General features: G+C 47.0%; 1 protein-coding gene across 2 annotated transcripts in view; it reads right to left on the reverse strand.

Moving 5' to 3' along the window:
- Positions 1-3,765: 3,765 nt before the first annotated feature.
- The window catches only part of MAD1L1 (mitotic arrest deficient 1 like 1), a 322,579-nt gene continuing 303,185 nt past the window's right edge, over positions 3,766-23,159 (reverse strand). Inside the window, exons 17-18 of one of the 2 annotated variants that reach the window (XM_088529470.1) lie at positions 4,142-4,333; positions 3,766-3,871 (exon numbers count right to left, since the gene is read on the reverse strand). In XM_088529470.1, the coding sequence (XP_088385596.1) occupies positions 4,175-4,333 (159 nt within the window). In that variant the 3' untranslated portion in view covers positions 3,766-3,871; positions 4,142-4,174. Of the gene's footprint in view, positions 3,872-4,071; positions 4,334-23,159 lie in introns of those variants that run through there. The other variant, XM_088529469.1, reaches the window with a different exon arrangement.

Genomic DNA, 23,159 nt, shown 5'->3' on the forward strand with positions numbered 1-23,159 from the left:
TTACACCGTCGCGGAGAGCGCGCGTTCCATCTTCCGTCCTCCCCAGCGACTGCGCTGCGCCAGGAACCCGTGGTCGCTAGTGCCCATCACCTGGCATCTGACACCGTCACCACGTCACCACGGCTAACAGTGGAAAGCCACAACAGAGCCAAACTCGCCCGCGCCATCGCCCGCATCCGGCACCGCTGGCTGCCAGGGCCCAGCATCACCTTGGTGGTGTCCTGGGAAGGCTTCTCCCCTCTCCCCCGAGATCTTTTCTAACAGGCTGTTCTCCCAAATTCCACCATTTTTGGCCATCTCTCAGCCCACTGGCGGGGTTGGGAAGTGCCCTCGTCGCTCCGTGTTCCAGTGGGAGGTTGGATGTGGGGAAGGGAAACGTTGGGAACCCAACGGCAATTGTGGGGTGCTCAACTGCGCCAGCGCAGGCCGCGCCAGCTCGGGCCTCCTTCGATCCACCCGCTTGGCTGTGGGGCAGCACGTGGGGCAAAGAGGGGCTCTGCAGGGGTAACGCCACGGACCTCGCTGCCCTCACTCAGGCTCCTCGCTCTGGGGATGCCTCCTTGGGAAGAGGATGGGGACAGAGTTTCGCCGGGAATTCTTGCGAGGGCTGTGACCACTGCTCCAACCGGCAGAGCAGCCTGTGCCTGCAAAGGGCCCCTGCCTGCCCTGGATCACACCGAGGGCCGCCCGCTCCCTGCCCCAGCGCTAAGGGCTCTGGTGAAGGCAGCTTTCTGCCCTCCTGCCTTCAGAGGGGCGGCCTGCACTGCGCTGTGTGGCGACACGCAGGAAAAACAGAGGCTTTCCCAGTCCCGAGGCAGGACAAGCCCGGATCCAGGCTGCTGCCCAACATCCAGCAAGGATGTCAGCTGGGAAAAGCTTCCCTTTCCTTGCCACATCCCGTTTCTTCCCTTCCCCTTCCTTCCCTTGCTCCTACCTCCAACCCTCGCCTCAGCTTCACGCTCCTCCCCTCTCCCCACAGCATTACCTGAAGGAGATCCGTGATAAACACAAACCACTGAGCCATGCCCCAAGCTTTTCCACAGATCATTCCACAAGGGCTTCCTTAGTCTCTCCTCAGGTCCAGGCTTACTTCCAGGACAACTCCTTGGAGCTCATACATGGGAAAAACATCAATGCCAAAGGAGTCAGGGACTGAAGCAGGAGCAAAAAGCTCCAGGTTCATAGCTGCAAACTCAGAGGAGAAGCACAAACCTTGGAAGTATCTACCTTCCCAAAGAGCTCCGTTGCTTTTAAAGACCATATGGCAGTACTTAACAACTCTTTGCCCCTGTTAGATATTTATATACGCACATAGATGAAAAGGGTTGATCAGTGGAGGAGCAGGGACTCAGAAGCAGTTTGAGTGAAGGGAAGCTTCAGGCAACGCTGCAAACAAGACAGTGCTCCAGAACACACAGTCCCCCAGCCGTGCATTAATAAATCATATTTTACAGCTTATAGCACATAAACCCAGCTAGCATGCACTGAGACCCAGCAAGCATACGCACACTTGTTAACACTCTTGCCTCTCCCCTCCAACCAACTGCAAATTTATTACTGATCTCCTAAGATTTTCCAAGACGATTTTTTTGCAAACAGGGCTGCAGCTTTGCAAGTGGCAAACTGAAGACAGATGGGACTTGTACCCCCAGCACCTGGAGTGTTTGAAACTGCTGTAGCACCCGTGGCAACCAGTGTTGCTGTTTGTGGTGCCCCACAGGGGCTGTTGCTGGTCCTCTGCGATGGGGGAGTGCAAGGTGGGTGGTGAGCGTTGCAGCGAGGTGCTGCGATGATCTGCTGAGCCCTGGGTAGCTCAGTGCAGAAGGAATACTCACTGCAAACTTCAGCATTGCAGTTATTATTCACAGCTCCCTCAAGGGAGAGAGGAGCACTATAGCAGACAGGAGCTGCTACGGCAGCAAGGTTCAGCCACCTGTTTGGGGCTTTATCCTGAATTTGGCATCAGAGGCCGAACGGGAAACTTGGGGATGCACAACTCTCCCCAACGCCGTGTCTCACCAGCAGTGTGGGCAGCTTTGAGACGGTCACAAATTCTTGCAAACGCTCCCAGGCCGCCGTGAGGGAGTCTTCGAGTAGCCAAGCTCCCCCAAAGCCCTGGTTTAACGGAGTGCCCACGTCTGCTCACTGCCCAGCAGCATTGCTGTCACGCAGTGCAGCAGAGCCAGCCTGGCACCCGCCCCGACCGTTCGGCAAGACCGGGCTCAGCACCACGTGGAGAGGTCAGACCAGGCACCCAGCTTCTGGAAAACGCCTCTTCCAGGAGCGTTCTCTTATTAAACTTTGTTGAAGAAACCAGTTTTGCTGGGAGAACAGGGTGCAGCAGGGTAATTCATCTGTGTCTCTCCTCCACACTGAAGGAGCCTCGGAAGACTAGTGCTTTTTCTGCACCAACCTATTATCCATTCACTGCTGGGAGGCAACATTCCAGCGGGCAGAATGTTTTTTCCCTTGTCACTTCCCAGCATCACTTCTCGCCTCACCCGTGTTTTGCTAAGATAGAGGGTTTATTGTAAACTTATTAATTACTTCATTTCTCCTGCGAGGAGCCAGGAGAAAAATTTCCAGCAGCAGCCAGGATCTGCTATTGTGTTGGCGGAGGAGCGGAGTGCGGCTGACGTCACGATTCATTTTCTCCATGAGTGAGGAAGGCGACTCGCAGTGCCATGTTGCGCATATGAATCAGGCAGCATTCCCCTGGCACAGCATGCCAGGCAATTCGTCTTCCACCAGGACTTCTTCAAGCAGAAGGGAAAATGCCAAACTTTGCTGCGGCTGCAGAGAGAAGGGGCTGGGGAGATGGGGTCTACAGCCTCCCCTGAGCTCGTGCTTGTCCCACCGCTTCTCATCGGTTGGGTCTCTCGTAGCTGTTTTCCATGCCCATAGATACACCGATGAGCCTGCTTACTGCTGCCTTCTCTGCAAGCTTGGAAGTTGGACCTTGGTCATATCAACAGGAAAACAATATACACAAAAGTTCATAAACTAGTCTGGTTTACAGTATGAACAAGATATTCCTGGAAGAAATAAAGTGATGATGTCCTCCTGTACACTACTAGCCTCAGACCACTGGTGGGTGATTTGCTACCACACTTTATACACAGCACAGCATAGAGGCAGCACAGTGTACGTCCCAAATAAGTCATATCCCAAATAAAGAAGTCATAGGCTCAGGTGGAGAAGTGACACTTTATTCTTAGGATAAAAGAGGAATCTCCATTGCAACAGAGAATGTCAGACTTCAGGGGGTGCTCCATCCTCGATGGAGGAGACACTTCCAAGGGAAGGGGGACACCCCCAACAAGGTGGGCAGTTATCCACAGCCTGGTCACAAGCAGCAGGCTAAAACCAGCAGTACAATGAAGACCCCTGGAGGAGATCCCTCCCATCATCTGCAATCCTGAGACAACCAAGAGTCTTGACAAGAAACGAAAAGCAGGTCAGTGACATCAGAGAACACCCCATGACAGTGAAGAGGCAGTAAGGGTAGAGGGTCTTCAAAAGTCCATTTGTACTTACACTTGGCTGCTGAGTAATGGCAGACTAGGGGCTGGCTTTCTGGGACTGAGACTCACTTAATTAGACAACTTGAAAATAACTTCAACCCTGCTGAGTGATGAGCTACTTGCAAGAGCAGAAAGCATTTAAAATGAGCCTGCTAATTCATGACTCTGATCCTTCACCAATGTCCTGCATCAGGGACTAAGCTCTTGGCTCCCATTGGAAGGACTATTCAGTCCAAGTTTTCCTCTACATCCATATTTGTCTGTTGGCTGAGGCCCCAGTTTGGGAGATCTTCTTGGGAAAAGCTGTGAACAGCAGTGCTGTGGCTCCTCAAAACAGCAGTTCCCACCTGCTTCGCAGAGAGATGCTAAGACAGTTTGGGTAGTTTAAATGTATTTTACAGTCCACGTGTGGGGTTTGGCACAGGAGAACTCACAGGAGTTCACAGGAGCAGGAGGAAGCAGGTTACAAAATCAGCATAGAAGAGAGTGAAAAAAAAAATCCCCCCAAACCATAAACCACTCATTGCCATAGCTTAAGGATGGGAGAGGGAAGTTTGTCCTCACTATCTTGTGAACACCTTGGGTGAATCCCTGTCCTGTGCAGGGGTGCTCCTCACCTGGCTGGTGGGTGTTGGTAGGACCGATATGGACTAAGTGATGGTTTGGCGGCTGAAGAGGTCGAGGGTGAGGGCGCTGAGGAAGGCTGGGATGCTGTCCTGGCGAAGCAGGTGGAGTTCGATGAGCTCCCGGATGGTTCGAGAAAACTCCGTTTCCAGAAGTTGCATTTTTCCACCAGAGGAGCTGGAAGCCTGAGGGGAAAGAAGAATAAGCCCATTAATACAGCAGGGTTTTAATTCACCTCCCACAATGCAGAGGAGAGGGAGATCTGAAGCCTTCTTCGGTGGGGATCTGCCTGTAATCAAGGAAATGTTATCTGCTGCAGAGCAGGTGTTCGACACACCACTTAATTGGGCCATTATTGAGTTCTGCATTTCCAAAATCTCTGCACAGGACCCTTCCCTGCATAACAAGTGGCACAGCAGGGGAAAGAGCAGTCTGAGCATCTTGGAAATGGCCTGCACGAGGGCCAGGCTCCCACCACGTGCCACAGAGCCAGGGTGCCCACGTGGGGGGCTCCATCCTCCACCAGGGCCTGTGTGGCCTGACCTACACCAAGGAGCTTTCCTCCTATGACACTACGGAGCACTTATCCTTGAAATCCTTCCTGTTCCTGAAGGAAGGAGTGGACATATTCCCAACTGACACAACTCCTTTTCAATGAGGCTGATTCACCCCACATCTCTGAAGTGTTTCAAGATGTTTGAATCAGCCTGGCAGTGCATACCCAAGAGCTCCAGAGGAATTATTCCAGAGATGCTAACACGAAAATAAGGAAACTCAACATGTGGGAAGACATTACAAATCTCCTGTAACATATAAAACAAGCAAAAAAAAAAAAAAAGAAAGCTAAATGCAAGAGATGTAAGGAACGCTTGGAGCTTTTCTTGGCCCTGGAGGCACGAAAGCTGCTCATTTATTAATAAACATCAAAAACATCACAGCGGAAATGCTAATTCTTTCCCCTGCCATTTTCCCCTTCAAAATGCTCCCGCTCCTAATTGCTCTGTACCCTGCTGCTCCCTGGAGCGCGGCTGGGAACCATGAGGGCTCCAGCAGGAAGCGGGGCAGACTCCCAGCCCACCCAGAGACCCAGAGCTGATGATTCCTTCGGGAAAGGGAGACAGGCCTGGACCTGCTCGGAGAGAAGGGAAGTGCCACTCGCCAACGGCCCCAGGGAACTTGCTTGCTTCTATTGCATGTTTATAGGAACCTGCACACATCCGATTATGAACTTTTCATGTACGTGTCACTTCTGATTGCAGAGAGTGCAAGGTACTGAGGATGTCCCTGTCACCTCCGAGCCAGGGAGAAAAATCTAAACAAGATTTTAGAGAGGAAAAGTAAATTAACATTGTTTTTAGATTCTCCTCTGCTTCAGCCTGGTTCTTTCAGCAACTCCAAAGATATTTGGTGCCATAAACAGTTCTGTAGTGGAGCCACAGGCTCAGATTAAGAGTCTGACTAAGAAGAGGGAACAAATGGCAGATCATGAGGAAACCCGTTTGCTGCCACAGCAAGGAGTGCTCCTCTGAAATCTGTCCTAAAGGCTAGGCACAATGCGAAGATCTAGCAGAGCTACGAATTAGTACATGGGCTGGGCGCTGTCAAGGAAACACAGGTTTTGTTTTGCCAATCCACCCCGGATTCAGCTGATGAGAAACATGAGTTTAGGATGAAGGTCCAAGTATTAGGAATGCATCACTTGTGTCTTCAAAGTCAACGCTCAACTGAACTCACCTGAAACAGGAATTCAATCTCTGTATGAAAGATACTGCCTCCTTCTTAGAATTAAAACACTCCTTGGGCACAAAACTAATTTTCTAAGAATTTTAGAAGTAAATCCATTAATTGCTTTACTAGTTTAATTAATTAAAGTAAGTTCCTTAGGAAATTTAGCATCCACTGCCAGACTGTTTGCTTGGGTCTTATGATCTCAGAAGCAGAATAACTTGAAATGTTTTAAACTTCCTGTCTAATTTGAGCTCACGGCTGTCTTGGGTGAAGGTAACATTTGAATAATTTCTTTGTGAGATTAATGGCCATTTCTCTTGACTATTCTTCTTAACTGTACTTACATTCTTCAGCAGAGGCAGAATAATTATGATTGGTGAAGTTATGTGAGGAAATATGGGCTTTTGAGAGGATTGTTACCTCTCCTTGCATTCAGCAGTGGTTTTTTTTGCTGTCTGACAAGCAACAGGGGCAACATCTTCCCCCTGGGCTCCCTCTCACCAGGAACAGCTCATCCACAGAGAGCATCTCACCCGGGTGTCTCCTCCCTAAGCAGACCAGGGAGAGCAGGGAAAGCTCTCCCTGCCGAGGAACGCTGATACGTTGATCCGAGGATGGATGTGCTGGCAGTTCAGCTCGCTCCATCTCACATTGCTTAAAAAAATTTAGAAACTTGCTTCTTTGGGAGTGTTTTAAAATTGCTACCATTGTTACTGTTCTTATTGTTTTTTTTTATTGCTTTTTCTTTTTCACCCGTCTGTTCATAACACAGAATAGACGGGGATAGAGACAGACAGACAGATTTATTGCTGTTGTCGAGTTCAACAGCAGAAGTACCTCTGCAGCCTGTGCTTTACAAATAAAGTGATTATAGGAGCAGCAATACATTCCCATTAATCCGCATGGCTTCTTTGCAGGAGCAAGTCTGCACCATAGCAGGGACACTAGGTGAGGAGCTGCGGGAGCTGGACGGAGCGGGGATGGAGAGGGGACGGAGCTGGGACGGAGCGGGGACGGAGCTGGGAGCGCGATGGGAGGCGACGCGCACAGGTGCGCAGGACAGAGGAGGAGGGGACGGTAGAGGGGCTGCTCTGCCAAATGAAATCTGCTCGGGGTATTCTCATTCCATGACACTCGGGATCACTGCAGGGCCTACCAGTGATGCCAGCTTTAAAAACTGCAATTATGGAAGACACAAAGCTGAAATTTCCATTGTGTTACACCTATTAGGGCCTTCAAGTCATCCTCTTCCCTACTCATACCTAGGACTCCCTCCAATTTTTAAATCATTTTTTTTAATAAAAAATATAAATCCCAACCCTCAAAGAAAATTCCTAGGCACGACCTCTACCCGAAAGAAGTTACTTCTGAGAGCCAGCTACTCACAGGAACACCCTCTCTCCAAGGCACTCATCACTCCAGCAATGCACCCCAGGAACTGAAGTCTGGACAAAGCTGAACCCGCTCCGAGCTCATTTGGGTACAAAACACCCAGTGAAAGACCCCAGTCAGCATCACGCAGGCCCACAGGTGAGCACAAAGAGGGCAAGAAAGACAAGAGTCTATTCCAAACCACTTCTAACTACTCTGAGTCCACATTATTAAAATGTCTTACTCACACCTACATGGCTATCGTGTGTTGTTGCTTTCAAAGGTAACGGCCAAAGGGGGAAAAAAAAAAAAAGGCAAGATCTGGAGGTGCACTGAATGCACAGGGTCAAGGCAAGGCTGAGGCCGGGATCCTCCCTGCAGGCAGTGCACACAGGGCTGCCCCAAGAGGCAGCTCGGGGACCAACATCACACTTGGTTCCTCGTCCAGCTAAGCTCACCAGCTAAGCATGGTGATTAAGGCAAGATGCAGATACCCCATCCTGAAGTTAGGCAGGGTGAAGATATTGTCTCACAGATCTGGATCTCCTCATTCACGGAAGAATCAGGCCGGCAAGCTCAATTACTGAGACTCAAGTCTCAGTAATTTTAATCGAGTCCTCCAACAGTCACAAAAGGAACGAGATCCTGGCTTTGGCTGAGCTCTGTTGCCAGCCCAGTCTGATTTAAGGCCTGTTGAGACCTTTCCTGGGAGAGCAGTGGGAATCAATCTTTGCCCGGTGTCACCACGTGTCTGCTTGTGCAGCTGGGTGTATGTGAATCCTGCTATGGATTTCAAGGGTGACACCCTGTTTTCTGCTCATACGCTGTGCTACCTTAGAGAACTATCACACCGGTGAGCTCATTTCTGTGTTGTGCAACACGAACAAGACAGGTCTATTTACCATGGGGCAACATAAACTTGCAGCATTTTCCTTCTAGACCTGCTCAGTGCAAGGAGCCTTTTGGAGCCAATTGCTTTTTCGCAAGAATCAAGACCAGCTGCTGCCTGACAGGGGAAAATATGAAAAAAAAAATCCTTTTAACTCAGGAAATTGGTAAATCATTCAAAACTATAGATTTTACATACACATATGTATATGTTTCTTTTTGACAGGCAAAGATTTACGTTACTGCTGAAGTTGTATGTGTGCATGCAGTTTGTGGCCAGCCAGGTAGCTAGGAACTGGGCTGCTCCTGCCGTTTCCTCTACTCTAAGTATCCATCCATGTGGCAGATGAAGGGTGGGATGTAGGACTGATCAATTCTTACAGTTTTGTGTACACCCTTTCCCTCTTCTGATGTATTTTAGTGTGTAGAAAACAAACAAACAAAACCCACCAACAACCTCACTGTCTCCAAAAATGCCATCAGCTACAAACTGGAAAGAATTTAATGGGGTGAACGAGAGTGAAGTTAGTCAGCCTGAGCTTTTAAGAGCCTTCTTTTAAGACGCTATTTGAGCACATGAACCAGTGTCTCGTAGATCTTCAGTCTCTGGAAGAAGAGTGAAAAGAGGGTGCCTGGGTGCTCCAAAGAGAAGGCTGTCGTTGTAAAAATATGGGGAAAAACATGGAAAAAGGAAAAAGAGGGCTTCAGCATTCAATAGGATTTTGAGATTTCACCATTAAGAGGGAATATTCCACCTTGCTTTTCCACAAGGAAAAAGCACTGCTGAATTTAGGGGTGTGATCCACCTAGGATATACAGGCTTTCTCCTGCATATTCACACACACATATCCAAGCGCTGGAATTGGACTTCCCATACAATTTTCTGGTAAGGTGATTAAAGTGACAGCCGTGCTTTGCACCAGGCCAAGTGTCTCTTTACAGCAGCGGGCACAACTCAGGAACCTCATTTCGAGCATCTTCTCACAGGGACGCAGGGTTAAGCCTGAGCCTTTGGCAGGGTTGTACCAATGTGCCTTTCTTCTCCTTGGCACTCAGAAGCTTTTGCTTTGCAGGTGAAACTCAGGCACACTCTGTGGTAGAAAACAGTTTTCAAGGCTATGATGTATTAGGGGTCAAAACAAGCAAGTGAATCACTGCACAGTGACATTTACCCAGCGAAGGTATTGTGGAGGCTCCATGTTGTCTGCGGAGAGGCTCTGCTCTACTTATTCCATAAATCACTTTCTCTGTGATGTCTGTACACCCAACTGCTCTGAATACACTAGGGAAATAACCCTGCGCGTGCCGAGGGACGGGGTGTAGGGCTGAGACCCCAGGACAATCTTCTCTCTGCTCCGTTCAGCTCACTGGCCTCCTCTGGTGTTATGACTGCTGTGGTTGCACTCACCTCTCCATACCTCGGGTCTCTTCCTGACATTTCCCTTGTCCTCTTGGTGTTTCCAGGCCCTCCTCAAAGCCATCTCTGCTGCCTGCTAGGATCCTTTCTGCAATTTGCTTTCACCAACCAAGGCCCTCAGAGCTACTCTTCATAAATGACAGTCACTCCCTCTTTCCCTAAGCTTTTCCCCATCAGGAGAAGTCCTCAGGGTCTGCTACACCAAATCATCTCTCCAAAACTCTGCAGGGCAATCACCCTGTGAGCCACAAAGCATCTCCCACCCAACAAGCTGGGCACGCTCACGTTCCCTGGCCTCCCTGACGCTTCCCCAGCATGCCCACTGCACTTGCCTCACCACCCATTACTGGGTGTAAATCCTGTCATAGCCCAACAAACCAATTTGAAAATATTTTTGAAGAAGCCGCTTGCTCTGACCTTTAAAAAGAAAATCTTTTTGTTTCTGCCTCTTGCTTTAGACACTGAGATTTTTCTAAATGTCAAAGGCCTTCTCGTCCACACGCGGCTGTCAGCAGAGGAGAGCCAAAACACAGCGAGGGCCTGGAGCCTCTTCAGGGATCTGCTGTGCAGCGAAGGGAACAGTACCCAGAGCAAGGCTGATAAATCAGCACGCTCACGTGCACCCAACGGGCCACTCAGAGCAACCTCCCACCCAAGGGAGCCCCTGAACACACCACCAACCCAAAACTCCACCAAAGAGCACCCAGAACGGCCCCACCAGGCATTTTCTCTCAGGCAATCAGCAGCAAGGTGGAAGCAGGAGGAGAAGTCTGATGATCCATATGTGCTACCACTTCCTAACAGCTATCGCCAGGCTGGCATTAATGTGTATCATTACCTGCCCAGAAGAAGCATCTGTCTTCTTCACTGCTCCACCACATGCAGTGTGCTATGCAGCACGGCCTCACATTTACAATGGGCAAACAGGAAAGTTTTGTGCCTACGTGTGTATGTGCGCGCACACACACCAAAACTGCCTGCTGAAGTTACAACGATCCATCCTGGAGGCCCCGAGATCTGTGTAATTGCTCCAACTTGGCTCTCTCGGGTGATGATATCATTATCAAAATCCCCCAATTGAATTATGCCTCACCAATCAATCTCTCCTAAGTATCATTCGCTGCTCAAATATCAGGTCCCCAGGTAGCCACTAAATCACTTTAATTAGAGGCTGTTCATTTAAAATTAGAGAAATATTAAAAAAACAAAAAAACAAATTGCACCACAAGATGTGCTTACGGCTGGCAATATTTATGAGGTTATTTAACAGACTGTTTACTGGTTTTCTTCTCCTGTTTTTGTGGTAGCTGGCAGGTTTCTGCTAGCCAGTGATACCACGCTGCACAACCTGACACCTTCCCAACACAGCTCTAACGGGATGTGCAGTTCTTCATCAATCAAGCAACCTACCTTTCAGAAATGACCATCGCTTGCCTCCAGCTAAATTTTTTCCCCCCTATAATATCCTCTTTGTAACTCAAAGAAGGAAGAGTACTTCTTTATAATAATTGCTTCTTGCCAAGACCTCCGACCTCCGTGTTGCCAGCTTGCTGTATAAACTGAATTTATGAGGCAGGGAGGGATGGATGCCTGTAAAGGGTCTTCCAGGAAATGTAATGAAAAAGCTGCTTTTAGCTGCTGAGCAAAGAAAAGAGAGTGCCTGGCAAGGCCAAGAAGAAAATTGAAAGGTGGGGTGGGATAGGTGAGAAACAGCCCTGCGTGCACTAGGATTTACAGCAAACACCTCCTTTCTCTTTCTTATTATTCAACACTGAGATGAAACACAACCCCGTAATGTCTTCAGCAAAAGAGGTCAGCTCATATACTTCCCTCTCAATGCAAAACATGACACATGCACTCTACACGAGTGCTAAAAGCAGCAGGGTCCTGGCTATTGCATCAACCATGTACCAAAGCAATGCGGAGCAATGAACAGCGAGTTTCTCCATACAGCTACATGTTTTGATGTATGTGAGCTCTTCTGCACCAGCCCCAAGGGATGCAGACAACAGAAAATGTAAAAGAAAGCACTGGCAAGTGCTGCACCTCCACCTCTCTCCATGCAGTTGGTTTTAATCGCAGGGGAGAGTGCTGTGAGCACTGGAGGGCAAGTCAGCGGCGTCTCGCACGAGGCTTCTTCTACAGGTTACTGCCCTTTACACTGTCAAATGCAATGCCATAAAAGAAAGATCAAAGGCTTTAAAATAAAGGAAGCATATTTTTGATTCATACTATTACTATTTTATATCTGAATATTCCTATATAGCTTTTCTTCCTGAACGACAGGTCTTTGAACTGCTGTGACTTCACCTATCACTGAGGAGCAACCCCTGGGGTAGAATGTGACAGCTATAATCAGGGTGCATTAATGCTGCTCAACAGTTCAGGACAGAGAGAGACAAATATATCCAATTTAAATCACAGGGTGGAAGAACTATTGCTCAGTCTGGATTAATACCCATGTATTTTCCAAAAGTGCTTTCAGAGTTTTAAAGGACTAGTGTTGAAACAAAAATTCCCTGCCTCATCTGCAGGACGCAGCCCGCACCTCTTGTCATTATGCTGTAAATAGTACATCAATATTGACAAAGAGGGAGGAGGGTAACACACTTGATTCACCTCCAACTTCTGCTTCTGCAGGTTCTGCTGGGATCTTGAATTCAAACATCAAGGAGGCTTCACCCTGCAAGGATTTGCTGAGGTGATACCTAGAAATGGCTCAGCTGGATACAAGACTGGTGAGAGGAAATCGCAGCAGAGAAGGGGAAATGGCATGAGATGTCCACACGAAACCAAAGACAACTAAAGCCAAATGTAGGGCCTTTATAAACATCAACCAAAAGGAATGTAGGGAAGAACAAGGTGCCAGGCTTTGCAGAATTTTTCTGACGCCATATTATAAAATTTCAGAACACAAAATTAAGTCCTTATACCAAATATCTTGTTAAATAGCTCAAGAATTTTACCGATCAATATCTTCCTGGTACATGCAGGGATGCACCGATCCCCCAACCACGGGTACAGCCTCCCTGAGCTACAACAAGCCCTTCGGAAGCAGCAGCCGAGCGGCCGCTCTCACAACTGCTCTCACAACCAAGGGCTGCAGCTTTGCAGCCATCTGCGGGGTGACCACACCGGACCGGGCAAGCTACGGAGCGAGGAGCTAACAAGCATTAACAACATCCAGCCCATGTGTTCTCTCTAGTAAAACGCCAACCCATCTGTCTGCAACATTAGTGACTCCGCAGAAGCCATATGCAGGATAGGCATAAATTAGAAGAGAAAAATCTCTTCCTTGCTCTAAAATGACTCTGCAGTTGTAGCCCACAATGCCAGGGACTGGGTTAAAGTGTTGTTTTCCCAGCTAAATAACAGCTCTATATTTCTTTATGGCCCTGCCACCCAGAGGCAGGTGTTATGATTCTGGTCTGCCCTGGCATCTGTTGAGCATCATAACTCGAAGCAGAGGGAAGCACCCTCAAGCCAGGTCTCAAACCACTCGCTCAGGGGAGTCAGAAGTAGATAAACAATGTGAAGGAGACATTAGGGACTGGCAAAGAACTCTGAGCAGAAAAAATCCCTAATTTAGAAATGGAATTTATTTCACTGATCAGTAAACTTCCTTAATAAATTCCTTTCCCTCTCTCTTGCTGGAAAGAGAGCTGGAAGCAAGAGGAAGAGCAGAGAACTGAGGATATGGGCTTCTGGAACATGATTAAGGAAGTAGCTACAGGAGAAACGGGATAAGATTCCTGTGTGGGCTTTAATTAAGATGGCTTCGTTCCCGAAGTGAGGAGACAGTCCACTTGTGGACTGCAGCCGTGAACACAAGATCAGAGAAGATCACGCATCGACAAGAGGTGGATGGGAGCGTGGGGATGCTGATGGCAGCTCCTGCAAGCTGCTGGGTTGCCTGGGAGATAAGGAACGGCTCTTCCAGAGCCTGCTGCTGCTCACCAACAGCAAGACTTGCTGCAGCCTTCACTGCACACTGAGTCATCTCCGACACGCGCCGCTCTTCTGCTTAGTTGCTTCTGCATCATGCTCCTGCCAGGAGCTTCTGTTTTCACTTCTCTAGATCAGAAGAAATAAGCAGAGAAAAGCAACACTAACTTTGTATGACTCAGGGTGCAAATGGGTCACCGAGACTTCAACACTCTCTAGCTGCTGACTGGAAAATAACTCCCATCTTTGGAAAGCCAGGTGGGTAGTTTTGCAAGACATGGGCACTGAGTGCAAACTGTGGGAGACAGGCTGGGAATGGCTAAATGAACAGATTACATGTGATACCATGAGGCACATCTCAATGCAGAAAATGTTCTGTGACACAGTGCACACCAGCGTGGGACTAAGATGTTTATCCTCCTCATGGCATTGGTATCCTTGCTCATGGTTTCATCATTGAGCAGGAAGAATGAAAGGCTAAAGAACTGAATGAGAAAGTTCAGTTCTTTAGCCTTTACAATCAACTCTAATTACAACCAGCCAATTAGACCTTGGATACACAACTGCAGGGTGGGACAGTATATGGAGCATGTCTGTACATAGCTCATGGAGTCTGCAAGGCTTGTGGGGGAAGAAGTAACAGATGGACTTGGTGGCAGATTACAGCTGAAGTTCTCACCGTATTTATTCATTACTGTCTTCTAGTTCTTATGTGTCATAGTCTGGCACCCCAGGCAGAAAATGCAGGTTTAAACCCTACACCAAGGAAAGCAATAGCATAGTCACCTAGACATAGATCAATGCACTGCATTACCTTAAACACTGGAAACTAAGGCCACTGTTCATATAGGAACAAAAAGAGCATAGCAACAAGATATAGGGAAAAAGTCTGGTATGACCCTTTTTAAAGAAACCACTAGACTCCTACTAGTCAACAACTGCCTCTTCTTATGCAGCTGTGTGACATACTCACAATTATGAGCTGCCAAAGCAAAATCTTAGTATTGGCTTCGGAAATAACTTCAGTTGCTCTTGCAACATCAATAACTCATACACCAAAATTCACAGTCTTATTGTGAGCCAGCAAAACCAATAAAAACATCTCCCTTGACTCACAATTTCCTTTTTTTTTTTCCTCTCCTCGCCTCTCTCCATTCAAAATGGCTGTCATCTGCACAACTGTCAAGAGGACTAACATGAGCAAGACAGTTGTTGCTCCCTGGGGGTCAGAGAAGGAAAGGAAGGTGGTTCCCTTTGAGCACAAAATAGGAAAGACACTTTCTCATGTTCAGGATTGGGTTCTGATCCTTAAAAGCTTCCCCACTGTATGGAAGCAGATTTCTTGGAGTGCATCAATATCCAGAGGTCAACATTTATTTCTAGGAGAGAGGATATTATTTCAAAAACATCTCACCATTTGTACCTCAACTTCAAGACTTCTGAGTCCATGGAACTGGTGATATCTATAACTGAATTTGTGGAATGACTCAACAAAACTAGTTGCCTGTGGGCAGTGAAGGTTGGAGACTGAGATACTGAGGAAACCAATTAACTGGCCTGCACAGGTGAAATATGTTTTGTTCTCAGGGAACAGAGCTGTAGTGGTAAACATGATGTCAAACACAGAATCACAAAAAAACTCCTCTCCACTCAAGCAGATAGCTCTGACCACTGTGGAAGGAGGAAGCCCACAGCTGAGCAGACGTTGGAGCTAAAGAGTGAAGGAATAAACAGGAAGATTTCCGTATTCAATGAAAATGGAGAAGAAATTCCTCTGTTTCCCTCGGGGGGACACTCAGACCTCTAGGCTGCAACGCATTTGCTGAAAGCTTCTGCTGTTGTCGCTTGTGCTGTCATTTGGCTCTAAACTCTTGAAGAACATGGGAAGACAGCACTGCTGGTTCTCATGTCTGCATGAACATGCTACTCTTCCCCTGGGGAAAAGGAGAGCTTTTCCATTTAGCGAACATACCATGTTCGAGGCACCTTGGAGGAACGTGCCTGGGGCCTTCGCCCTCCCCACGTGACACCCATCTGCCGACTGTCTCTTCTTGCTGGTGTTTCCCCGTGACAGGCTCCTTCCGCTGGAGCTGCGGCAGCGGGAGGAGGGTTTATGCAGACACCATGTATGCAATTATGAAAACAGAAGACAAGACACCCGGATATCACACAAATTGATGCATTTTTGCTGGCAGGCTTTTTGCATGATCCACTAACAGCTGTCATACTCCAGCCTCTCTCATCTCAAGCCTGCTATCGCTCCAGCATCCCTCCACAGCCTGTAAGATGCTTTCTTCCCTTCCCTGGTGCAGCTTGCTCCAGATGCCACAGCAAAGCAGGCAGCAGCACGGGATGCAAAGGGGAGACAGCACGATTCGCTTTCATAGCGGCATTAAAATGTAATGTTCACTTCTTTAGGGAAGATGCAGCTAATTAGCAATGACCTCGAGGCAACCAAGCTGCTCAACCAGCAATCTCTCCCGCACATGGAGCTCTTTAAAATTTGCCCTTTCCCTGTGCCAAGTCTCTCCGCAATCTTCCCTGCAGCCCAATTGCAATCTGCAAACAGGCACATCTCCAGTCCGTTGCCTTCTGGAGACGGGGGCGCGCGCAGCAAAGGTGACGCAGCCATTTGAGGAGAACTCCACGTTCTTCCCCTCTCCAGGCACGTCCCCTTCCCTGCACCACTCCAAGGAAATGCCATCGTGCTTCTGTCACCGCAGCTCCCACAGTGACCTCTGCGCACTGGGAGCCTGTTATTCCCCGCATCCTCCTGCTTTCCATCCCTCCGTGCTTATGTTTACTTTTGCAAATAGATTTAACCTTTCTAAAATTAAGAGCAGAACAGAACTTCCTTTGGCAGCAATTCAGCGTTGGAAAGATGGAGGAATATAACGTTTTCCAAACACTTGAAAGCCACAGACTGAAGATGCGTGTTAGCCTCTCCAGTGCATGCTGTTCCTGCTCATTATTCTGAATGTTAATACATTAATAGATCCTCTCCTGATTAACGGCTGTACCAGGCTCTCTTTCTAGGAACACATATGGTTCCCTCTTGCCACAATATTGGAAGATAGAGCCAAAATATTTAAACAGTGACACTAATAAAAAAAAATTACCTCCCCACCCTAATGTAAATAACTAAAGCTGAAGCCAACCCTTAGCTTTAAAGGCTTCTTATTTTTTCAAAAAAAGTTCTTTATCATATCTGAACATATTGACTGAGATCCATTTGAAATAATTGGGCTGTCGGTGGTTATGCTGCTGCAGAAATAAAGCCACTGCCTGGCATTCATTCATTCTGCAGGATGCTCTTGGTTGGGCTGATAGGAGCACATACTAGTCTGGCACAAAACGAAGCAGGGCAGTAAAAGCTAGATGTGATACACGGCCTGCACAGCCTCGTTCTACCACAGGGGCAGAGGCAGACCCAGGATGCTGCATGCAGTCAGGGTGAACATGCTTCTCTTCCCCCTAGAAGGTCCAAACACTGTGCTGAATCGAGGACATTTGCAGAGGCGCCCAGCGATGCTTCCCCTGCTGAAAGGTAAGTGCCCAGCACACAGACCAGAAAGAGCTGAGAAAAATTCTAGTAGAGGATATCTGGCTGTCTTGACTTGCAGGTGAACCTGCCAGTGGTGAATTTCCTAAAAGACTCGCTCTTCTCTCCTTTATTCCATGCTGCCCCTACCTTCCCTCTCTGCAATACGTCCTAAACTAAGCCTACCTGCCCAGTGGCACTAAGCTGCCGTGCTCAACAGCAGTTTTCCGCTTTGTGCTCCTTGCCACGGAGCTGATCGGTCTTGTTACTGGCTGTGAACTGCAAACAAAGCCCTGAAACTTAAAAAAAACCCCAAAAAAACAAACAAAAAAACCCCACAACTTTTTTCATTCCAAAGAGTGAGACCTGCAAGAGGAAGGGCTGCAGGTTTCTATCCAGAAAACATTTATCGCTACAGAACCGAAACATGGTGTGAAAATAAAAGCGCTCAAAACCTGCTTTGACACATTCCCAAGCTCGCCCAGAGGTGTTCCTGCTACCACACAGCTAACAATACTCTTGAGAATTGTTTTCACAAACAAAAAACACTAACAAAACAGCAAAAGAGTCAAGAAGTATTTCTTCAAGTACCTTGAATCTAGGCTATTTGTGCTCTAAATGCATTGTAGAAACAGTGTAAATATATATTCAGGTATTACAGAAGGCCACAGCAAAAGATCTCAGCAAACAGTGGGTACCTCAGTACAGAGCACATACTAAGTCAGCAGGTTTCTTTTAGATCACAAACCTCTATCTGCTCAAGCAGGCTGCAGTCTACAACTCCTAGCATGTGTTTTTGCATACATAAATGTCCACGAGATACTCACACTCTTTCTTCTGTAGAAAATGCATACAGAGGATGCAGATGAGAAAACAAGAGGATGAGCTTCCTTGGAGGTTTTGTAGACAAAGATGTTTAAATGAAGTAATTTAGAAACAGAAAGAATCTTACAAACAAAGTGCTTTTAAGTGTCGCGTTTCACTTGCTTGTTTTCAACTTAATTTGAAGAAAGCCTCAGAGGGAACCAAAACACTTTAGCTGCTGTTTCCTCATTTCTGACGTTCCCTGGAGAACTTCACCAACTTCATGTTATCCTCCAAACTTTCAAGAACACATCTACAATAACAAGGACAATTATAAACCCCATTTGCGCATTTCAGCTACTTTAATTCCTTAAGATCTCAGAAACTTCCTTGCTAACATTAGCTCATCATCCTTCCTCCTACCACTGACCTGAGCCACAGAGACTAGAGGAAATGGGCTTTCCATGTCCTCAATGCCCAAGTGTGTAGAGGGGTTGGTGCCCAAGTCCAACTGCCTCCTTTGCTGGAAAGAGCAGAGCTTTCCTCAAACCACAGAGCCAGAGAGAAATGCACAACACAGGGGATTAGGAACATTTTGCAGGAAATAAATAAGCCCCACATAGCACTGTGGGGATGCCCACAATAAATCCTGCAGTGATTATCCCGGGGTTATGCTGTAAATACAGAAGCACCTGCAGCTGATTGCGGCTGCAGCGCAGGCTGTGTCAATAAAGGGCACTTAAGTGTGCAGAGGGTCATTAAAGCCCAACAACCAAGCTATTCATCCGAATGACTGCTGCATTCAGGACACGCTGACACACTGTTCCCACAACAGAACCCCGCAAATGACTTTATTTAACCCGCAAAACAGATTTGTGTTGTTTCTAAAGGCAAATGAATCTCGCTTGCATGGCATAATTTCTGAGCTGCGCTTGTCGTTGTGCCACTAAAAGCACCAGGATCCTCAGCTGGAAGAGATTCAGGACACTGAATTGGCCTTGTTGGGTCTCTCATGGAGCACACCTGATCACAAAAACAGGCTCCCACAGTAAAAATGGTCGGGGTTTTAACTGTAAGGAACCTCAGCAGTTTTGAGTGTGCTTTTCCCAAATTCTTGATGAGTTATTTTTACTATAAAGGCTTTCTGTGGTTTACCTGTGTGAGAGACTAGATGATCCTGGGAAGGGTTTTATGAACAAAAGCAGTGCTCAGGCTAACCAAGTAGATGATACTAACTCCCCTCCGGTCGCTTTTGCACACCAATGCCCCATCTTTGGCTGAGCACTGTTCAAAGATGTAATCCACGTGCTTCTGCACTGGAGACTTTCATACCTACGAACCCAAGCCAGACAAAAGGCAAAGAGGGAAAGAGTCCCCAGAGAGGTGATGCAAAAAGCCCACGGTTACATTGCAGGGCTGGGAGCCAGATACAGCAACTATAACCCCCAGGACCTCTCCAAGCTGTTGGTCCATGCTACAAACACAGCTCATGGACCTCTGTCATTAAGGTGCAAACCCAAGTGGATGTGACGGGATGGGTTTATTCATAAGTTGCTATGCAGAAATGCAGAAATAGTTCTTTACTATTTCGTGTCTGGTTACTTAACTTTAATGCTCTGCTGATGTTATTTCTTCTATGGAATATTATATACGTGCCTATGTATGAATTTGCAATATACAAATAGAGCAGATCAGAGGTGACCTTTGTGTTTGTGCATGTGGAGATTCATATGGCATGAGGGCTGGCTAGGAGGCTGAAGTCATTAAGATATGTTCTCATCTAAAGTTCCTTATGAATTATTTGTAACCTATTTTCTCACTTATTTTGTTATAATACTCCCACATACTCACCAACCAGTAAAAATAGCTTAACAGTGAATACATGTTTCGGAAGTCTATTTGCCTGTTTTTCTTTTGTGCAGCAGCTGCTGTTGCCATGCTGGCGTTGCTATCTTTTCCTGTTCCTTTTTTCTTCTTTCCTTTTTTTTTACAGGGAAAAAATCTATTCCCTAAACATGCTAGGCTCAGTTCATAGAAGAAAATACCTGAGGCAGAGCTTAGAGAAATATGATATAAAAATGCCAGGAGAGCATTGCTTATGCATGGGGGTAAGTTCTTCTAGACACTAATATACATGCACATCTCTGCACAAGTTAATGAAACTGTGAATGCAATTTGGATAGACTATGAGCGAGATTCAGATAAAAGATCCTCCAAAAAAGAGTATTCAAGTATCTTAGACACTGGGCAGTAACAGGTGAAGATACATGTTGAATTAAAAGTAGATAAGAAGGTGGGACAAAGAAGAGTAAAAAAAATAAATGCCCAATCCTACCTTGAAAATAAGTCAACAGGGTTGCTCAGTAAACATGTTGGAAGAGTCCCTAAAGCTTGACAGAAAAAAAATCGCTCTGGGTTCCTCAAGCCTCTGCTGCCTTCCTGCTCCTCAGAGTCTGGATGATGCTTCGACACCAGCCCCCTGCCACCGTCCGTGGAGCCACGGGGAGGACATCAGCAAGACAACGACAAGGATCAATAGTTTCAACGCAACGATGGATGGCTTGGAAGACAAAAAGAACGTGAGACGGCAACACGACGGAGGTGGCTCAGGTTGGCAGGGAACTGTGAGGCTCTCCGGGAGGACCCGTTAAATTCAGGTCATTGGGCAACGTGGTGGCAGAAGCAATTCGATACAGACAAGTGCAGTGTAGTGCATGTTGTTCTGCCAATTTAAAGGACTCTTAACACGCTGATGGGTTCTGAAATTATGTAACCTCTCTGCATAAAAAGCCAAGTGCCACTGTGGTCAGCTTAAAGTCAACTTCTCAGTGTATAGTGTCATTCAAAACAGCAAATAAGATGTCAAAGTAAAATATGCTTAAAAAGGCTAGAAGTACCATGTCATGTTTTTATACAAGTTGATAGCGTTGTCCTATTCTCCTGGGCTGTGAGTCAGCTTCAGTGCATTCATTACAAAATGAGGAAGGAAGATAAATTAGGTTTCTCTCGGTTGAGGCATGTGCTGTGTAACCTGCCTTTCTTCTCAGAAGATGATCTCCATCACCGACTGCATCCCTGGGTCACCAGGAGAGACATTAAAGGCTGGAACAATTTACTGCAGAATTAAGAAGAACAGTAGTAAAATAGGATTGAATACTGCAGTGAATGCTGAATAGGATGTAGTAAAGACTCTGTTCCTGTATTTTAGATGCTCTTCAGCTCTTACTCTATTGACTGAGACGAACGAGGGGCACAGCATTGGATTCAAGATGCCTTTCCACTTCAGGAATGTGCCTGCGCTGGCTGCCCCTTTCCTGCATGGAAAACCACATTTCCCTAGGTCAAAAGCCCACCAGACCCACGCGAGGCACGGCCACAGGTGCTACTGCTGACTGCAAGCTAAGAGCACAGCATCCAAAAGAAGAGTCATGGGGATTACTCCCTGCTTTAACCTATTCCCTTCAACCTCATACTTCAGGGCCTTCCAACTTTATTCCTTATTTTGGGTCCCAGCATGAACTATACATGAAGCATTGTTTCCCTGCATTGCAATATCTTCACCTTCCACTAGAACTAATAACAACTCCTCCACCAAGCAGGCATGCTGTGAGAATCAATTGGTATTTGCAAAGGCCTTTGAGAAGTGTAAGGCACAGTCTGTATGTGAAAACTATTGATATGATTCATTACCAGGCATTCATACTCTATTTATACAACTCCCAGGCTATTACTAAATATTATGTCCATTTGAATATTGAAATTGCTGCTGCTAATAATTTCTGCTAAAGTTACACTGGTCTTCTGGAGGTGGCTTTTTCTGCTTGAATGGGAGAATTGTGGAGACAGTGAAAAAAGGAACAAATGCTAGATGGGGAATTAAAAGGAGGACAAAGGCCCTGCATAAGCCTCATGGAAAAGAATAAAAAATCCATTTAACAAACCACTTTGTGCTAACGCTTATCTGATTCCTCTTCACTTGCTCTTCCTTCGCAACTGAATCGGTATGAAAAATCTGATCTCCATTAGTTAGGAATTAGCCTTCTTCTGTGGGATGAAAGTGAGCAAACCCAAAGGTATCGCCTCTCTCCAGACCACTCGGTACCTGCACAGCGACCCGGGGAGCCCTGGGTCCCCTCCCAGGGCCTGGTCTCCTTTCTGCCAAGCGAGGATGCTCCACGGTCCCGAAGCCTCAATCGCTGCCTCTGTTCTCCTCCACGCAGGCGCATTTCCTTCTGCTTTGCAACCAAAGCAGCACAATTTGGGACCACTCGGAAAACACTCTTTCTGAGAGAGGAGAGCATATGTCTATACATTATATATTTATTCACACGCTGAGGCATGTTCGCACTCCTGAGACACACACGGTATGTTCAGATTTTTTCAGGCCAGCATGTTTTGCAAATCTGCTCTCCACCCCCTCTATTCCCTAGTTCCACTTTATCAGTATCTTGTTTAAGGGAAATGCTGCTTACTGTAAACTAGAAACGTTAACATCAGGTCAACAGACCGTTTATTAAGAAGCAGCGGTGGGACACGGAGAGATGGAGTGTAGCTATTTTCCTGGCAAAGCTTCTTTCCCTTCCAGTTGGAATTTGTATTTCTTTGCTGTGATCTTTCTACTTGCTTCTTGCGCGGACAAAATGTTGCCAATATCTGCGGTGCAGGAACTCAAGGACAATCAATATTTCACTTGAATCAAATACAATGATTTTTTTTTTGTTTTCAAAGCCCAACGTTTTGTAATTAAATGTCTCAAGACATAGAGAAATTAGGCGGGGGGAGGGGGGGAATGCTTCTTGTGAAAGCCAGGAGGGAGTAGCTCAGAAGTAGAAACCAGAGCAAGCCAGCAGCGAAGCCAATAGAAATATGCTGCATCGTTTCTTCTTTTTAATACATTTTTTACGAGAAGTGAGAACTTTGATTACATTTTTGATTAGGAGAGACAGGCATGGCCCTGCCCTATGCACAGTTAGAAGGAAAGGAGCCTTTCATGTTCATAGATACGAGACATCAAAACAGCCATTCCCAACTCTTAAAAGGATCAGACAAAACTGCAGCTCAAACAGTGCCGGGGACTTTGGTGCGGGCAGGTTCCCGGTGGAAGGCAGTCTCCGAGCCACGAGAAATCGTGGGGATGCTGACACTCCTGTTGAGCATGAGGAGAGGTACAGGGAATTTCTCCTAGGGAAATTCGGTGCAACAGTTTCAAGTCCATTTCAGGACGAGAAGACAAACAGCAACGATGGCCACGTGCAAGGGGAGCAGCCAAAAAGGAGCTCCTGCTCGTAGGCCAAGTCCTGCAGTCCATCAGCAAGCC

The sequence above is a fragment of the Tinamus guttatus genome, unplaced genomic scaffold, assembly GCF_059628265.1.
Source record: "Tinamus guttatus ecotype Peru unplaced genomic scaffold, ASM5962826v1 Tinamus_guttatus_pri_ptg000330l, whole genome shotgun sequence".
Lineage (NCBI taxonomy): Eukaryota > Metazoa > Chordata > Aves > Tinamiformes > Tinamidae > Tinamus > Tinamus guttatus.